Here is a 13056-nt window from a genome sequence, read left to right as displayed (position 1 = left end):
CTAAAAGAAGGAGAGCGTAACACAAGATTTTTCCACAGAGCCACCATGGCGAATAGATCTCACAACAGAATTGCCTCAATAAAAAATGAGGATGGACAACTGCTACAATCCCATGAAGATATAGAAGTGGTGTTAGTTCAACACTTCCGAGAGATAGCCCAGGAAAGTAATTCAGAAAGAGAACAGCACATCAAGGACTTAATAAAGCATATACCGAAGCTGGTGTCCAGAGAGGACAACTTCAACCTCAATAGACCAGTTACTGAAGAAGAGGTCAATGAAGTTCTTAAAGACATGCATAATAAAAAAGCTCTTGGCCCGAATGGATTCAATGTAGATTTCTTTAAAGCTTGCTAGAACATTGTAAAAAAATATATTTTGAATGTTGTGGAAGACTCCAGGATCAATAAAACAATCTTAAGAGCTCTGAACACCTCTTTCATTTCCCTAATCCCTAAACAGGAAAATGCTCAAACTCCAGACAGATACAGACCAATTGCTCTGTGTAATGTTGTTTACAAGATAATATCCAAGGTGGTGGCCAATAGAATTAAACCTCTGCTTCCTTCTCTGATTTCGGGGGAGCAATCAGGATATGTCGAAGGGAGACAAATTCTGGACAACATTATTCAAGCTCATGAGGTGGTCCACTCATTAAAAAGCACCAGGAAAGCTGGTATGATCATGCAACTAGATATAGCAAAAGCTTATGACAAAGTGAACTGGACCTGTATCAGAAAAGTGCTAATGGCGTTTGATTTTGATCACAACTGGGTGAGATGGGTCATGGCCTTGGTTACCTCTTCCAACTTTTCAATTTTAGTTAATGGCTCTCCTTCTGAGGTTTTTCTTCTTTCTAGAGGTCTTAGGCAGGGGGACCCACTCTCCCCCTTCCTATTCATTCTTATGATGGAAGGTCTCGGCCGTTCTATCAAGCATGCCAGAGTTATGGGAAAAATTCAAGGTCTTCTTCTAAAGGAGAATGGTCAGGCTTTAACACATCAGCAATTTGTGGATGATACTATGTTACAAGGTATCCCCACGGTCAAAGAGGCTCGGGCGTACAAACAAATTCTGAGTGATTTTGCCATGGCTTCAGGTATGGAAGTTAATCTCTTCAAATCAATTTTTTTTTTCTTTAATACTCATATTGCCATTCAGAGGAATATCTCCAGAATTCTTGGCTTTTAGAGGGATTCCCTCCCTTCAAAGTATTTGGGAGTTCCTCTCATAGTGAAACCCTTGCAAAAGAGCATTTGGGAACCGCTGATCAATAAAATGCAGGATAAGGTCAATAACTGGACGATCAGATCCTTAAATCTGGCAGGAAGACTTGTGCTGATAAAGGCAGTGCTCCAATCAATTCCAACTTTCATGCTATCAGCTCTTCCGGCACCCAAAGGAGTTTTGCAGCAATTTAGAAACATCCAAAGAGATTTTCTCTACGGCAGGGAGGAAGCTCGAAAGAAGTGGGCCTTGGTCTCATGGGATAAGGTTTGTAAACCCAAGATTCATGGGGGCCTTGGCTTAGATGACCAGGAGATCCTAAGTAAAGTTCTAGGGGCTAAACTTTGGTGGAGGTGGGTTAAAAATCCCAAGGCTCAATGGGCCAGCATATGGAAAGAAAAATATGCTAGCTCCTGGAATCAAACTGAACTCATAAGGATGTCTGGAAACATAAAAGGCTCAGCCATCTGGAATAAAGCATGGGAAAACAAAAGTTTAGTTCAACGTAACAGCTTCTGGGAAATCAAAGAAGGTGACCTTGCTCTTTTCTGGGAAGACAAATGGCAACAAGAATCAAAATTTCTAACAGAGGAATTTTGGAGCCTTAAGCATGAGACTGACACCCACGAGAATGGAAAATGGAGGATATGGAAGAATATAGACTGCAGGAATGATGAAATGTTGAAAACAAAAGCAGAGAATATTGGAAAAATGCTGGAACAAAGAATGATCTTGGTGACTGAAGGGCAAGACCAACTCAGATGGGGAAACAATACTAAAGGAAGCTTTAATATCAAGGAAGCAAAAAGTATTCTCCTTGAGCTGAATTCCCAGGCTCCGAATAGAATCTGGCTTAACCTTTGGAGACTTCAAGGGTGGATGAAAATCAAACTCTTCATGTGGCTGGTCCTTCAAAGGAAAATCTTGACTTGGGACAACATTAGAAAGAGAGGCATACTTGGACCTTCCATATGCCAGCTCTGTGAAGCCCAAGAGGAAAATATGGAACATCTTCTCAACAGCTGTAATTTCACTTCCAGACTTTGGGAGGCTTTCGCCAATATCTTTCAACAGTCTGACAGGGACAAGGAGAGCATTACTAACACCCTCAACAGGTGGAGGAGAAACTTTTCGGATAATGAAGTTCTCAACCTTGCTTGGTCCCTCTTACCAAGTTTCATTATTTGGAATATATGGAAGGAAAGGAACATGAGAATTTTCAAAAATGTAAGGAACCCGGTGCCTCACCTGTTAGACCAGATCTTAAAACAGATCAAGGAGATGGTGGGCTCAATAGTCAAGAATCTTCCCAAAAATCCTCCCACAGGAGTTGAATTGAGAACTCTCAGGCTGTTAGGTTTGCAGGGGATCATCCCCCTAAGTCAGAACAGAATCACAAGTAATAGGGAGTCTGGAAAAGATTTTTGGCAACCTCCTCTGAGAGGTTTCTTGAAGTTTAATATAGATGGAGCCTCTAAAGGCAACCCCGAAATTGCTGGCTTTGGAGGGGTTCTTTAGGATGAAGCAAGTAACATCCTCTCTCTCTTCTTTTGTCATTTAGGAAGAGAGACCAACAACATGGTGGAATTAATGGCCATGGAGAAATGCTTAGAGTTATTGAAGCAGGAAAACCACCACAATGTAATCATTGAAGCTGACTCTGAGTTAGTTATTAACTCAGTTAAAAAAATCAGTTATGGTTCAGAGTCAGAGAAAGTCTCTCAGCACTGGAAGTTAATCAGGGTTTTTCAGCGTATTCAAGGTCACCTTCAGGGGCTTTTCTCAATCAGGTTCAACCATGTGCGCAGAAAGGCTAACATACTGGCGATTTCCTTGCCAACCAAGGAGTTAGCTGCAAGACAAGCAAGGTTGCGACAGGATGGAAAACAATGCGTAATGACAATTTGAAAACTCTTTATCACAATCTTGCGGAAGAGGACAAAAAAGTGTTTCGGGATGAAACTGAAAAGGAAAAGTCGCAATGAGTCATTCTCGACGGGTCCCCCTCCTTTTAGTCATTTAAACGCTTCAATCTGATTCAAAAGGGGTGGTTAAGCGAAATTATCATCCTAGAGGTCATGAAAGGTGATTAGGAGATGCTTGGTAGCTTCTTTTCCCTCGACTTCTTCTTTTAGAAGGAAAAACCACTTCCTAAGCGGTTTCCTTCTGATCGCACCACTTTCAAGCGTCTGGTGGTTTCTGCTTTGTTGAGCCCCGAAACCACACTTTTCCTACACATTTTCTTAAACTTTCTCCATCCACCTGGACCTCATAAGCTATCAACATCATTTCATATTGAGTTTAAAAGAGCACATAAAGTGGTTTTCTAACCATGTTCTGTGTTTGTTATTTGAACTATATTTTTGCTCATAAGTTGTGGAATCTTGTCACTTTCCGCAGCCAGTTCAAATTTCCGTAGCCTTTTTGTTAAAGTATATATTGCAGGTGTCTTCAGGCAAATCGAGCCACATGGGCAAGTTGAAAATGACGTGGACATGGACCGAGTCCTATTGGCTCAATCGAATTCATCAAAGAAGGTCATGGTCAAAGGTTGTCAAGCGGTGGTCAAATATAGGAGTCCTACAGCAACAGGACTCTGTTTCCAAACACGTGAAGACTTGCGTGGCCATTCCTAGATCTCTGGGGACATATCGACCCCTGTGGACTGCTCCATAAGGAGAATCCAACAGCCACCCTCAATAGATTTAATCATCACGGTAGCCATGATGCTAGATCCATGGACATTGTCATTCATGTGTCCTCTGTCAGCGCAATTTTTAGGAAATCAGTTATGTAGCCTTCTGTTATAAATAATGCGTTTCCATATGCATAATAGTTAGTCTTTTTGAATGTATTGTTGACTGTTAACGAGCCCACTGTGTCGTGACATTGTTTCGTTGTTATGACTGCGTTCTGAATATATGAGAAGACTCTGTTTCTGAGCATAATTCATGGTTGATAGTTGTTGCCTGAGGTTTTGCAGAGGGCCCCTGCACACGCCGAGGTTTTGTTTCATATTGTTGTACAGTTTCATGCTGTGCTTCTTTAAATTCATTATGCCATAGTTATTCACTTGTATATATTGCATTTCTTATGGTACTAACGTTTTATTTTTGTCCATAATTTTACATGCTTTACATTGTTGTTAACGCTAATCAGTGTATTTGTTCCAGATTACAATAGGCAACCCTGGCATTTGCATATAGTTTTCACAATGACTAATGACATGGAATCAATCTTGTCCTTCTGCTGACTTACTTTTCTTAGCTTTTAATTCCAGCTTTGTTTTGTTTATTTCAGTTCTGTTCATTGGCTTTATTAGTTAGCTTAGATATTAAATTACTCATATCATTGTCAGTTACCTCCGAAAGCCATAGCGAGACTAATGGTGAGGGATTGAAGTATGAGTGTGTAATTTGATATTAGTTTTATTTTTCTGCAAATTAGATATCAGATTTCTCAAGTTGTTTATGATTACCTCCGAAAGCCATAACGAGACTAACTGGCGAGGGGTCAGACTATGAATTGATGTGATTTGATTTTAAGTTTACTTTTCTGCAAATAGATATCAGATTGCTCAAGTTGTTTATGATTACCTCCGAAAGCCATAGCGAGACTAACTGGCGAGGGGTCAGACTATGAATTGATGTGATTTGATTTTAAGTTTACTTTTCTGCAAATAGATATCAGATTGCTCAAGTCGTTTATGATTACCTCCGAAAGCCATAGCGAGACTAACAGTCGAGGGGTCAGAATATGAATTGATGTAATTTGATTTTAGCTCTACTTTACTTGCAATTTTTGGATTTCTTTGAGTACAGTAGCTTAATTCATTTCTCTTGTATTTAGACAGCAGCAGGGATAATGGTTTCATGATCAATAGTTCACTGTTTGTTTGATTAGAATAGTGGCACATTTTTATTTTCTTTTAGGAATTGATTTCATCATTGCATGTTCTAAAGATCTTCTGAGTTTGAAGTTTTGGAAATCATTATAAAGGACATAATTGCCTTGAATATTTATATCCATACTTGTCTTTTAGAATTTTCATTTCTCATTAGGAGATAAACGAAGATAAAAACCCCCAAAACAAATAAAAAATTCAAAAACGACAAAAAGTAAGAAATAGGTTATCTTGCACATATAGTGCACCACACTTCGACAGTTTACGACGCCCGGATTGAAAATTAATATAGCAATTTAGGACACTCTAAATTGACCAAACATGCTTTTCGAGAGCGATACCATTCACCTATCGACACATGGTGGAGGGAGAAGATTATAAACCACCCTTATCGCAAGGCAAAGCTCGGGCATTTCTGTGGAGCAATAACGTTCTGGTCCATTGGATGCAGAGATGCTATCCAACGGTCCGATTTCTTTGTGTTGTTTGGTTGGAGCAAAATCTAATGCTAAGTTTTGGCAGCTAGTTTATAGGATTTCGGAGCCTTTCGACGCATTTACGACCGACAGTTGTAACCGTAGAGTTTGACTTTCTGGGTTGTCCTTGCAGTTTTGTGGAGCCGGGGCTTCGAGGTTTACTTTTCATTGTTCAGCGCTTTTCTCTTTCATGGAAGGGCACAATATTCACTGGTGTGTCAGGGTTTCTCAGTTGGTTTTGTGGGTCTTAGGTTCTGGTTGGGGGCCTTGCCTCTGGCGGTGAGCCACCCTTTGTCCGATGGACTTCTGTATGTCTTGTAATTTATTTTTCAATTAATTGACTGGGAAGGAACGTCTCTTGCATTAGAAAAAAAAAGAAAGAGTCATTATACGAAGAGTATTTTTTTTTTCAAATGCTAAAAGTATAACAACTTTAAAATCTTAGCCTAAGACAACTTGGCACATTGCAACAAAAATTTAAAAATCAACTATCAAATTGACATGCAATATAGGTGAACTAATCCATTGTAATGAAAGCTTAAAGGCCAGCCATGAAATTGACACATTGTGGGGTCAGACTTGATACATTAGAATGGAAACTTTAAAATCAACTACCAAATTGACACAAAATGGGATCAGGTTGCAAGGATCAACATAAACCCTGCAAGAAAAAACAAAACAAAATTATATATATATATATATATATATATATATATATATATATAATTGAAAAATACAAAAGAAAGTAAAAATTAAAACAATGAAAAAACACAAAAGTTTAAAAAATAATAACAAGTAAATAAAAATATATATTAAAATTAATCAAATTAAAAATATGGCAAAAAATTTAAAATATATATATATATATAATGGCCTGAAAAAAGAAAAAGAAAATTAACTTAAAAATGATAAATATATATATATATATATATATATATATAAACTTGAAATAAATAAAAAATAATAAAATCTCGAACAAAAACATTAAAAAATAGATATTGAAACTTATTAAAAAAATTAAAACATAAAAAATTCATAAAACATAAAAATTAAATTAAATTAAAAAATCACCAACTTAGGCCCCACCCCTGCTGTCCAAGGGCCTAGGGGGTGGAGGCCTAATTCTTGAAATCGGGCCTCCACCCCTGGGTTCGTTGGGCCACAAGGGTGGGGCAAGAGAGGGATCCGTGCAACCCTCTCACGCCCCACCCCCGCGGCCCAATGGACCCCGAGGGTGGTGCAGGAGGGCATTGCGTGCAACCCTCTCTTGCCCCACCCTCGCGGCCCAACGGGCCTAAGAGGTGGAACCCTGATTTCAACAGCGCTCCCCCACCCCACCCCCATGGCCCAACGGGCCCATGGGGTGGAGGCCAGATTCTAATTAGTGTCCTCCAACCCCACCCATTTGGGGAATTTTGAGGTCTAAAATGAGCTTCCTAAGAAAAATGTACAACCAAAATAAACTTTATAAGAAGCAATAGGATTCAAGATGATGGTGTCAACCATGGGGATGATTCACCATTTTTGGAGTAAAAGAGTAAAAATATTAAAAAAAATAAAATAATAAAACTCTGTTTTCAACTCGTATTGTTAACTTATCTCCTTAAGGTTTTACTCAAATTTCAAGCGGGAATACTCGTTGGATGAAAAATTTAATTCCTCATCTAAGGAGTACCCATGTTGCATACTTTTGATGGACCTCGCTACACGAAAAACGAGAAATACATGAAAAATCGTGATTCCAATCAGGTTTTTTATGTATTTCTCATTTTTCATGTAGTAGGGTCCATCGAAAGTATGCAAAATGGGTACTCCTTGGATGGGGAATCAAATTTTGCGTCTAATGAGTGTTTCCTCTCTAAATTTGAGTAAAACCATAGGGAGATAAAATGAAAATACGAGTTGAAAAATATTTTTTCTTCTTTTCCCTCTAACATTTGATGACGTAATCAAGTCTTATTTTTTTTCTTTCCACTATGATTTTATAATTTCCTTAGGAGACCCATTTTAGACCTCGAAATTCCTCTAATTCCCGTGGCCCAACAAACCCAAGGGGTGGAGGCCCCGTGGCCCAACAAGCCCAGGTGTGGAGGCCTGATTCTGAGAATCAGGTCACCACCCCTTGCGGTCCAACGAGCCTGGGCCAACAACTTTATTTATTTTTAATTTTATGTTTTATACATTTATTTATTTATTCTAATAGTTTTTCATATCTATTTTTTTTCGTTTTCTTCCTTCTTAAATTATGTTTATTTTATAATTATTTTCTTGTATTTAAAAAAAAAATTAATACAATTCTTTAATTTTTTATCATTATTAAGTTAATTTTGTTTTTTTTTTTTTTTTTTTTACTTTGTATGTATGTTTGTTCATTTGCCTTTTTTTTTTTGCTTTTGCCATGTTTTTAATTCGTTTATATTTTAATATATATTTTTATTTACTTATTATTATTTTAAAATTTTTATTTGCTTTAGTTTTATTTTTCTCAATATTTTAATTTTTATTTTCTTTTTGCTTAGTTATGTTTTTTTTTAATATGTATATTTTATTTACTTCTTATTATTTTTTATTTTATTTTTTCAATGTTTTAATTTTTATTTTCTTTGTATTTTTCATTTTAATTTATTTTTTTCCTGCAGTGTCTGTGTTGATTCTCAACTAGCGAACCGATCTCATTATGTGTCAATTTGATAGTTGATTTTAAAATGTCAAAAATATGCCTTAGAAAACAATGTTGATGCTTTTCAAAATCCACATAAAAATTACCAAAATTTTAAAAAAATTATCCACACCTAATACATTAGAAAATTTAAACTGTAAAAAATAAGCACTCTAAAAAAGGGGTTGATGCCTTATCAACACTTTTCAAAATCAACATGAAAATCATTAACATTTTTTAAAAATGTTCTTAAAAAATTTAATGCTAAAAATAAAGGTGTATTTTGAATCAACACTTATCAAAATCAAATGATTTTTTTGGTACCTCAAAAAAATGGGTAATTGTATCAGTTCTCGTTTCAAAGTTTACATTTTTAAGTTTAATATTAACAGATAATAACTGACTTTCCGTAATTAATGAAGGGATTTAGATTCTCTATCGCACTGAGTCTCCATCCTTCATCCTTAGGTTATACAACCTTTTCCATAGGAACAATTTGTTTATGAGGGACTTAGACTTATACAAAGTCCCTAACTTGTTTCATAATTCCTTCACTATAACTTCTCTCGAAACATTAAGTAATAGTAAATCTAAATGACACAATTGTATTGTGTTCTTTGCATTTTGATCCAACTTGGTCAAGTCATCGGTTGACATCCTTGTTGGTACAATACCGAAATCCATAATAATTCATTGATATGTTTCCACCAATAGATATTGCATTTTGATCTTCTGCAACTCAAAATTATACCCATTGAATTTCACAATCTCTATCTTTGAACTACTCACCATTTCTTTTCACCACAAGAATCAATTCCATAGATTTTCCATTGTAATGAGGTCTACCACAGTGTTTAGCAAAACCACTTATCCACAAAAGCATCCCCTTGAAGTCAAAATTGCTTTGATAACTAATGTAGGTTTTAAATCTATATAATTAGTTGATGTAAATGTATTCTTAATGAAACATAAAAGATGCAATGACAAACACAGAGATTTTACCTTGAAAACCCAAATCGAGAAAATTAAAAATATTTTTTAGTATATTATTCTTTACATTATCTCTTTAGAATAGGACTTTCTTAAAATAAAATTGAGTTTTAAATTTTATATATATATATATATATATATAATTATTAAATTTTAAATAAAATTAATAAATTAGAAAAAAAAAAATATGTAATGGAATAAAATTCTATGCATATATATATTATCACTTTTTTATTATTTATTATTTTAATTATTGAAAACCAAAATTTATATTCACTTGAAAATAAATATATAATGATATATATTTTATAAATTACGATAAAAATGTGACTAATAAAAATATGACTTATAATCTATTATATAAATCAACTAATATAACTTGAGTAGATGTAATAATGAAAAACATTTATTTTCTTTTCAATAATTATCAATAATGTATATATACTTTTTTAAAAATAAACAATAAAGTCTTCATATAAACAAAAACAATTCTCTTACTTGATTAATAAGAGGAAACATGTATGTCAAATTAAAAGAAAGAAAGAAATTATTTTAACGTCCACGAGGTTAAAGATAGCTTATGGGACAGATTGGTTCTTCATCTACTTGATGTATTCGGTCCTTTTTCTGTGAAGATTCAAAATAAATGCTCCAAGCTTATCGACAAACCCCTCGCTAAATAGATTATCCCAAAAGCTAGCTACCAACATATTTGCATAACTTTCTGTGTTATCTTTGAAGGCTTCACATTCTAAAATGAAATGTTTTTTTGTTTCCACTTTCCGGGAAGAACAAAAGATGCACACTCTTTCCTCCCACACTTCCTTTGGCATTTTCCAGTACCCTGCGTCACAACGAAGTTATGAGAATTAGTCCTTAACATAGCAATAAATTCAAATATAATAAATCCTTTTAATTAAAAATACATATTAAACTTATAAAAACATTTTCCATAATGAATAAATATATTTCAAAATACTTTGTAAAATCAATTTCTAACCACTTCATTTAATTGAGATAACCAAACATTTTCTATAATGAATAAATATATTTCAAAATACTTTGTAAAATCAATTGCTAACCACTTCATTTAATTTTTGATAACCAAATTTTTTTATTGACTTTTTTTAATGAATAAATATATTTCAAAATACTTTGTAAAATAAATTTCTAACCCCTTCATTTAATTAAGATAACCAAACATTTTCCATAATGAATAAATATATTTCAAAATACTTTGTAAAATCAATTGCTAACCACTTCATTTAATTGAGATAACCAAATTTTTTTATTGACTTTTTATTAAATGCACCCTATTAACAATCAGCACATCGTCATCCTGCGATGAGATGAGCATGGATCTCATCTTAACGAAGCAAGAAAATTATGGTTACATAGACTCGTCCTTCAAAGAATCTTTCCAAAAATTTATTTATCAACCTTTGGATAACGGTAAAGAATAAATGTTCATTTTGTAAGATGGCACCTAAAGGTAAAAAACGACGTGCAAAATTATATTACTGGGACACAAGAAACATCAATGGGTTATTTCTTTTTGCCATTAATGTCAAGGCCTATGCGTACACCCTGATTGATGTGGGTGGTGAATTGATTAGTATTCCTCTGTCCTCCAGTAGAAAAACTAGAAATTTATAATCAGTTATCTGAAGCCAGGGGAACCTATTCAGGACCTGATGAAGGTGTCCGAGAGCTCTGTGCATCAATGAATCAAATGAATCAGATGTTACACATGGAGAACCATTTCAATTTGGTAGCAGTTGTGTTTCTGGCTTTCTGGATACTCATCATCTCCAATTCATGTATTTGTGCACATGATGATGAAAATGGATCGAGCGGTAGCATTCCCACGAGTCATCCTCCTCCCTCTGCTACTGTGAATGTGGGTGCTCTTCTGGCATACAATACCACCATGGGAAGAGTAGCTAAACAGGCCATTGAGATGGCTGTGGAGGACGTTAATAACAGCCCTTCTTTGCTCAATGAAACTCAGTTGGTGCTTACGATGATGGACTCCAGTTGCAGTGCCTTCACAGGCATTGCAGCAGGTACTGTGCTATGCCCAACGCATATGGTTTGATGTTGTTGACATGAACTTTCTAACTACCGTACTTGAAACATCAATTTAGATGCTTTTGACAATGTACAGATGCTTGTGAAGCTATGTAGTTTATGATAAGCTTTATAGAAACCAGTGTTGCTTTTCAGCGTGTTTAATTATTTTGTTCAGTTATTTTCCTTGCCCAAACAGGAATGCAAACTAAGTAAATACAATTTCCATGGCTGCCCAGATGCCCCATATGTGTCTGACCCTACCTTTATTTCAAAAACCACAGCATTACAACTGGCGCTGAGAGGTTAGCCCTGAGAGGTTGGGTATTATTGCTGCTAACTATTTCGATTCTTGCTAAGCCATAAATTGTTGGTATATCTGACTTACAGATTGTTGGATCTACTCTTGGTGTTATAGTGGCAGCCGCTAGATTTAATTTTGAACCTCGCTTAAATTACTCCAACCAGTTAACAATTCCCTGTAGTAAAAAAAACCAAAATAATAATTTGGGTGGCTAAACAACTATTAAAACTAACAATACTCCAACCAGTTACCAATTCCCTGTAGTAAAAAGAACCAAAATAATAATTTGGGTGGCAAAACAACCATTAAAACTAACACTTTCATCTGGTTAAGTTATAAAGATATTTTGTAGTCAAAATCATTCCAGACTTGCAGCAGATTAAGGGGAATTGTAACTTGGTGAATTGCCAAATAGCCCACCACGGTCACTGCTTAACCACTACCCAATCATATGGATGTCAAAGTTTTAAAAAGTTAAGTTATAAGGATATTTTGTAGTTAAAATCATTCCAGACTTGCAGCAGATTTAGGGGAATTGTAACTTGGTGAATTGCCGAATAGTCCACCACGGCCACTGCTTAACCACTACCCAATCATCTAGATGTCGAAGTTTTAAAAAGTTAAGTTATAAGGATATTTATAGTCAAAATCATTCCAGACTTTGATGTCAAAGATCTAGAAGTCAAAGTTTTAAAAAGTTAAGCTATATGGACATTTTGTAGTCAAAATCATTCCAGACCTTGATGTCAAAGTTTTAAAAATTTAAGTTATAAGGATATTTTGTAGTCAAAATCATTCCAGACTTGCAGCAGATTTAGGGGAATTGTAACTTGGAGAATTGCCAAATAGCCCACCACGGTCACTGCTTAACCACTACCCAATCATCTAGATGTGAAAGTTTTAAAAAGTTCCGAATTCAGGAATGCCCACAAAGTAGTTATTTGAATTCGTTAAGTTAAAGATGGAATTTAGTCATAATAATGATGGACTATAAACATGGAAACTTGGTCAAAGCTAAAAGCAACAGAATCTATATAAGGAGTAACAAGTAATGATGTTAATGATGTTATATATGGATGGGTAAAAACATTTTTGTGGGTGTATTTTAGTTCCAGTGGTTTGGTAAATAATTTGTCTTCCCAGTTGGGTTTAAATCTCCAGAGACATGTTGTAGCTGGCTCGTTTGTGGCATTTATGAAATGATTGTATCTGGTATAATAGTGGTAGCCGATATTTTGAAGTTACTAATTCTCCAGAAATTTTCATTCTGATTTAACAAAAAAAAATGCCAAAACAAAACAAAAAGACAAGCATTCTTGTGAGTAATATGCTAGTCACATGTGAAGGCCTTCTTGAGTCTTACAAATATACCATTCAACCAGAATCCCAATACCTTTGATACATTTTTCTGGTAGCAAAATCAGCT

The 13056-nt window shown here is 35.1% G+C and overlaps 1 protein-coding gene across 2 annotated transcripts in view; it reads left to right on the top strand.

Moving 5' to 3' along the window:
• The first annotated feature begins 10822 nt into the window (after positions 1–10822).
• The window catches only part of LOC149198716 (glutamate receptor 3.1-like), a 206014-nt gene continuing 203780 nt past the window's right edge, over positions 10823–13056 (top strand). For both annotated transcript variants that reach the window (XM_089402131.1, XM_089402132.1), the window contains exon 1: positions 10823–11322. In XM_089402131.1, coding sequence (XP_089258257.1) covers positions 10980–11322 — 343 coding nt within the window. In that variant the 5' untranslated portion in view covers positions 10823–10979. The remainder of the gene's footprint in view (positions 11323–13056) is intronic.

Source organism: Pinus tabuliformis, chromosome 2_1 (assembly GCF_031772625.1).
Source record: "Pinus tabuliformis cultivar Carrire ecotype Pingquan chromosome 2_1, CPIR1, whole genome shotgun sequence".
NCBI classification, from domain to species: domain Eukaryota; kingdom Viridiplantae; phylum Streptophyta; class Pinopsida; order Pinales; family Pinaceae; genus Pinus; species Pinus tabuliformis.
This window is presented reverse-complemented; position numbering and strand designations above follow the sequence as displayed.